At 42.4% G+C, this 6,813-nt stretch overlaps 1 protein-coding gene across 1 annotated transcript in view; it reads right to left on the bottom strand.

The window, feature by feature from the left end:
* Positions 1-800: 800 nt before the first annotated feature.
* Positions 801-6,813, bottom strand: part of LOC138590361 (tumor necrosis factor receptor superfamily member 14-like) — a 129,908-nt gene continuing 123,895 nt past the window's right edge. The window contains exons 10-11 of the mRNA XM_069660979.1: positions 1,520-1,609; positions 801-859 (exon numbers count right to left, since the gene is read on the bottom strand). Coding sequence (XP_069517080.1) covers positions 801-859; positions 1,520-1,609 — 149 coding nt within the window. The remainder of the gene's footprint in view (positions 860-1,519; positions 1,610-6,813) is intronic.

Below are 6,813 nucleotides of genomic sequence, written 5' to 3'. Positions count from 1 at the left end.
AAAAACCTTAAACCAGGAAACATCTTCTGTTCTTTCCAAATATCCCTCATCCTAATAAAACTGTAGCAACCAACTTTAAGCAATAGTGAGGCTTGAATCAGGAATAAACTTATTTACTTATAATACTTATATAATACAAATATACCCTGGTTCCTGGACAAGTTTCTGCGGTGTTAAGAGGTTACACATGCGTGCTAACATAAAGCTGACACCACGTGATCGTCCTGTAACGGCACAGGTATCAGACAGTTCTGATCAGATAATAAATGAGAGATTTCAATCAACGAGCTTTGATAAATTACAGCCTCATCTATGAACAAATGAGCTCTTCAAACATTCAACTACAATAAAAGTCAAAAAAAGGTGCTGCACATTCAGAACACTGCAGGACCATAACCTGCAGGTGTGAGCTGTTCTTCCTGTTCGAATGCTGTTTGAGTGAAACATCTGGGTAAATATCCATCACACCTGAGACGACGCGAGTATAGTGTGGCGCACACAGGGACCAACTCATGAGCAAAGATTAGGTTTCAACAGATCTATGAATATATTAAATGTTTAGAGGAAAGAAAAACCGAGTGTAGATCAAACAAGCAGAAGGGCCACATGTAAACCACATGATCCAACATGAGCTCTGAATCATGGCCGACTGCAGCTCGGTACGAAAACAACAACAACGTGCTGCTAGAGCTCTTTCACCACAGCCAGGTGACAGGTACATACAGCATGTGCATCACCTAGTGTAACATTGCTGTTCAGCGGGATACAATAGGAGGGGTCAGAGAGAAAGCAGAGCTGGTTTACTCACTGTCTTCTCCGGGGCAGGGCATGCCAGGCCGCTCGGGCATGCTGGGAAACACTGAGAAGACAGAAAATAAAAGGGAAAGTTGTCGTTATAATCTGGTGCTTTTGTTCTCCTGTCACCAAGCAGAGCTGTGTGAAATATGCATCGGACATGGAAATAAAAAACCTTACATACATGTAATCCATTTATGAGCACAATAAATTTACAGAAATTCACCAATCAGAATAAAAATTGCATTTAAAATTCTTCCTCAAATGCTACGTTGCTTGCTAAGGTATATATCTATGACTGCAATTCTGCAAAACTATTAATGACTTAAAGGCACAAAAACTTTAAGAGTGTCTCCAGTAGATGTGTTCATCCTGCAGCAGTGAAACAGGCTGTCATGGCTGCAACATAATCCTTGATGGGTCAAAGGTTCTTGTTGTTTCCACTGACAGGCTCAGGTTGTTATTCTAAGTGTGTGACAACATGACAGAAAGGATCCTACAGAGATAGACCTTTTAGTTACAGAGGAAGATGATTGTTTTAACCACACACAGACGTTACATCGCTCTCTGCACACACACCAGACTCCATTCAGAAAAACACTGATTTTAGCTCACAGGACACAGGAGCTGCAGTCTAGATCGGTTGTTTGTTTGTGTTATTTAAACTATTTAGTCACCTTGTTGTTATTATTAAGAGTCAAATGAAACAAAGGAACAAACTCACCGTGCAGCAGCAGTCCAGACTTCTTGGTCCGATTGTAAATACGGAAAGCCTCCACCAGCTCCATCTGAGACGAGATGGTACAAGGGTCCCCTACACACACACACACACACACACACACACACACATTTATTTTATTTCAAGACAAGGTTTTGTATTTTTAAAGTCTTGTACAAAGATTATCTTCAGCAGCAGCATTGAAGATAACTTCCTGTTGTCCAGCTTTAAAGACATTTGTAAAAACAGGATCCCATTCTGACTGCTGGTATTCACAGTACAGCCGACATCGCTGGATATGAGCTCGTCAGGTCATTCCAGTAACAGTGTGATGTGGCAGTGATGACTGTTGGACTGGCTTAAAGCCCAGTGAACAGGCTCGCTGTGCTCCACACCGCATCTCTGAGCCAGAGTGCAAAAGGGCACAGCAGGTGTGTTCAACCTGATGAGGGGAGTCTGAGCGGGGGGAGCACCCACCTTCATCATCGATCCACTTCAGTGTGATGGGCTGCTGCCTGGCAACGCTGCACATCCCTCTCACCTCCTCACACAACTCTGCAAAGGTTACTGAGGCTGCCAAGTCTGTGATCAGCATGTCCCTGAACACACGCACACACACACACACACACACACACACACGCACACACAGAGGAAAGATGGAGTCAATCTGAGATCCTCAGGAGGATTCAAGAAGTCGACAACAACATGAGGACTTCCTTCACATCACTGAATTCAAAGTAAACTCCTCCTACAGGCAGCTTTCGTCTCTGTTTAAATCTGTTTGGACCAAAAACATTCAGTTTTATTTAAAACAAAGAGTGCAAGTGGTTTTACCCCACCTCATTTTAAAATGTATTACTGGGCTGCTTACTTATGTATCCCCGCATGGTGGAAAACTACTGGTTAGCTATATGACTGCTCTGCAAACACACTTCCCTTCCCGCTCCCCTTAGAGCCTGTTACTGTTAAGGAGTCACACTTTAATAACAGCTTTATGGTTGGCAATGCTATTCAAATAAAAATATTAAAACTACAGATTAATGCTTCAAAAATCTATATAAACGCTCCAATCAGCCAGAATCCTTCCTTTGAACCCAGGAGGCGTTTGTCCAGCTTTGAAATCCTAAACAGGCATGAGACTACAGCACAGACTGTATAACAAGATGGCCGACATGACAGCTCCCTCAAAGTGAAGCCAAACCCTCTCTGTCGCCCCCTGCTGGCTGGCTGCAGTATAGCTCTTAAAGCCCGCCTCCTCCATGTTAACAGATGGGACATGAGTCAGACTATAAAATCTAAATACACGTCAAATACATTTTTCCCCAACATGGTTTCTGTCATTATAGTTAGTTCTTATCCTGCTGATTTATGTCACAGTGTTCCAAGTTTACTTCTAATTAGTTATTTGATGCTATAAAAAGGGGGTGTGGCCTCATGATTGACAGCTGTGTTGACAAATGGGGCTCCTGCAGCGTTCTGTTCCCGAGTAGCAGAGTAGAGGAGGAACGGCGAGAGGAGACGTAACTAACACTAACACTACAGTCATTGAACTTTACATCAGCGTGAATATCTGCTTCAGACCGACACAAGAAGCTGTTCTGCTGCAGACTGAGCCCACCTGAGGGCTCCAACACGCCAAGGACACCTGAGGGCTCCAACACGCCAAGGACACCTGAGGGCTCCAACACGCCAAGGATACAAGGTGAAGGTGTGTGTCGGGGAGAGGAAGGGGCGGGACGTCAACACGGCGGCTCCACCAGACGATCTCTACTGCAAACAGCCTGGATACTAAAGATGGCAGCGCCCGCTTGGAGGGGGTTTAGGCTTCACTTGTGTACAACAGAGGAGGTGGAGACGCGCCGTTCGTCTTTTTTTACAGTCTATGAGAGGCGATAATACATTTCGTCCTGCTAACCAGGGGCAGCCTCTTATTTCTTATCAAATCCAGTCCAATGCCAGAACTTTTTATTCTGTCTTAGTCCAGTTTAATAATCGTTTGCAGGCAGATCTAAATGAGCAGGACTTTTTCCTCGTTACAGATTATTCTTGAAATATTGAGATAATTTCATCATCATTTAATAACTACGGCAGCATTAAAGGTTAAAGTTGTTGTAAAACTGGAAACACGTAAACGTAGTCGGACCTGCATGTGAAACAGAAAGCACAAAGTTTATGTCAGTCCTGACCTTCAAACACCCTTATCAGCAGACTATCTTAAATAAGGGTGTGTGTGTGTGTGTGTGTGTGTGTGTGTGTGCATGCTTAGACATTCAAACAACAGTACAGCTGCAAAGAGTAAACAAGTGACGGCAGACAGAATCAGACATAGAGCCTGATACAGTCTGTGTTTGATTCTGTTTAACACCTGAAACATGCTGCTGAGTGTGTGTGTGTGTGTGTGTGTGTGTGTGTGTGTGTGTGTGTGTGTGTGTGTGTGTGAGTGAGTCTGACAGGGCTCTCCTGGGTGTGTGTGTGTGTGTGTGTGTGTGTTTATGGTGAGTGTTAGTTGGACTCTGACAAGGTGGAGCAGAGACAGCTTGCTTCCCAGCAGGCTTTGCTCCACACAGTCAACACCCACACAAGTCAGAGTGGAATGATGTCTCTCACACACACACACACACACACACACACAGTATTTGTCTTGTTATAAAATCAGAGCATTACTTAAGTCTGGTCTATGATATTGCAGAAATGCTTTTACATTTAGTCAGACTGGTATAAACAGTACACTGACCTATTTCTTAATGTAACTTAAATGATATGTTTCTGACTCTGCAGCTTAAATACACAACACATAAGAGCTGCAAACTGTTCATTGTTTCAGTCATTGTTCACATACATATTTGCAGGTTCCAGCTCCTTAAACGTGAAGATTTGTTGCTTTTCTTTTACATTCATGACAGTAAATAAAGATCTTTTGGTTTGTGGCTGTGAATTGGACAAAAATAAACAATTTGAAGTTGGACTTTTGATTCTGGGAGGTTCTGACGACCTGATTGTCTCGTTTTTTTAGGACATCTAACAGACAAAATGATTGATCGATTAATGTAACGTAATGTAATGAGTATTTAGTTGCAGCTCTACTGTATGTAGAAAAGAACATTTTCTACTCTCCTTAAAAAAACTGTTGAAGTCAAATGATCGTGCAGACTGACCCTTTAGCTATTTGCAGAGTGCATATACTGAAGGGATTGGTCGCCTACAAGAGCATAAACCGCCCTGAGACATGCTGACCTTTGATCCCTCGCATAGGAACATTTAGCTCAAATACTGAACCACAGTGCCTGTGTGTTAGCTCCACCTGTAACACCTGTTACTGACTGTACCTGATCTACTTCTCAATCACAGAAACACCTGAAAGTTAGAGAAGATGTGAGATTCAAAAAGGTGTGAGGTGATGAGCAACACTGTGACCGAGAGTCTGACATGAGTGTTAATATTTAACAGCATTATTTTTGTCGGCTGATCTCGTCCTCCTGCGCTGTGATTGGCTGGTCCGCCCTCTGTGGTAAAATATTCCTAATCCCAAACTCAGAGTTTAAGAACTCTTCTGGCCATATTCAGAGTTTGATTAGAAATCTCAGGTCCAGGTAAGACAACAGGTAATGTTCTGTTTCCTGACTTTACGCTCTCACCTGCACACACTTCGTGCTCTGAAGTCCTTTCAGTATGCTAACTGGATTAATAAACAAGGTGGCTTTTCATTCTCAGTGTTTTCTTCTGTTTCCCTGCTGTGACCTGCTAATCATGAGGAGCCAGAGCCTGCCAGGCTCAGTGTGCTGTGGACCCTGTTACTGTTAATCCACACAGCGTGCACTCACAGTCATCCATCACATTTTGGTTTATCTTTTACTTCATTTATCATGTCAGCATCACTTTCTAATACCAGTTAACTCAAGTATAACAGTATCCCTTCTGTGACTCAGCAGCAGAGGTGGAAGAGTTCACACAAGCTTTACTCAGGTAGAAGATCAGACACTAAAACAGACTCAGGTAAAGTAGAAGTACTGATTCATTTTGTTTACTGCAGTAAATATAATTATCACGAGCCCATATTGAGAACATTTTATCACCTAGCCCTAACATAGACACTCTAAATAATATATCATTATACTAAACCTTATAAATTCCATACATAGCCCTACATTATGTATGTGTATTTGTGTGTGTATTCCCATCACTACTAAAAAAGATGAACAGATGAAAGGTGAGGAATCTCCTAACACCGCTTTTATAATAACCGTCGGCGTCATTATTGTGATTCTGTCTAACCGTTAAGCCAATGTGACGTCATCAGGACTGACCCAGCTCGGTCAAAGGTGGACGACCCCACATTCTGACCTATAACACCCCCTCATATCCGGGCAGTCCCTCCACAGGTGTCCCCCTCCACCTCTACCTGTCCTTGCTAGTAGCCGGCTAACTCCTGTGTGCCAACCTCCTGATGAAACCTACTTACCCACAGTAGTGTGCTTTTATTTTCACCCACTCCGAGTCCAGGTCCATTATGGATCCGTTTGACGCTAGCATGTGCATTGTTACAGTTTGGTGTTACCTCCCAACGGGTACCGGACAGGCCCAAACTCTCGGTGTCACCGTGCCACGTTAAGTGTTTATAACACGGTCAGGAGTGACGTTAAAGTGCTGCAGAACACTCTGGAAAGAAAGCTCGCCCAGCTTCTTTAAAGTTTCTTCACTTTAGACAACATTAGAAGCTTCCCGGGAGGAGGAGACATCAAGCTAATTTGTGTAGCATTTCCACTTCCGGTCTTACATGTCAAAATAAAATACATTCAAATTTGTTTAATTCAATATGCTTTATTGGAACGAATGTAATAGAGACAATCTTGTCAAAGTTTCACGTAATGACAAGATTTAAAGGAAAAACAAAACAAAAACAAGTATGTGTATTTGTGTTTTTTTCCTCAGGTTCCACAGTCTGTCAGCGGGTCATGACCACAGACTATGTAAATAAGGTCATGACAAGAGGTACATACTAACAGGCACCTGCACAGATAGGACCCAAGGGGGGCTTGAGCCCCTGCCCTTGTGCCCTCAGAGTCGAAAAGTGCCCTTCATTTAAAATATATATATACATTCTATTATTTTTTCTTTAATTCTATCAAATATAAAGACAGAAATGTAAAGTAGTATCCACGAAAAATGTGCCATATCAATTCAGGAAGTACTCTGAATATAGTATTTGGGTGAATATCACTCAGGTAGGCTTTATACATTTGTTAAACATTAAAAAGATAAACTTCTCAAAGAAACCACTGATCTAATGAGACTGAATTAGT

The sequence above is a fragment of the Semicossyphus pulcher genome, unplaced genomic scaffold (assembly GCF_022749685.1).
Source record: "Semicossyphus pulcher isolate SPU_LCO1_2020_fin unplaced genomic scaffold, fSemPul1.0.p SCAF_13, whole genome shotgun sequence".
In the NCBI taxonomy this organism is placed as follows: domain Eukaryota; kingdom Metazoa; phylum Chordata; class Actinopteri; order Labriformes; family Labridae; genus Semicossyphus; species Semicossyphus pulcher.
The sequence above is the reverse complement of the archived record's forward strand: the minus strand, read 5'-3'. Positions and strand labels throughout refer to the sequence as shown.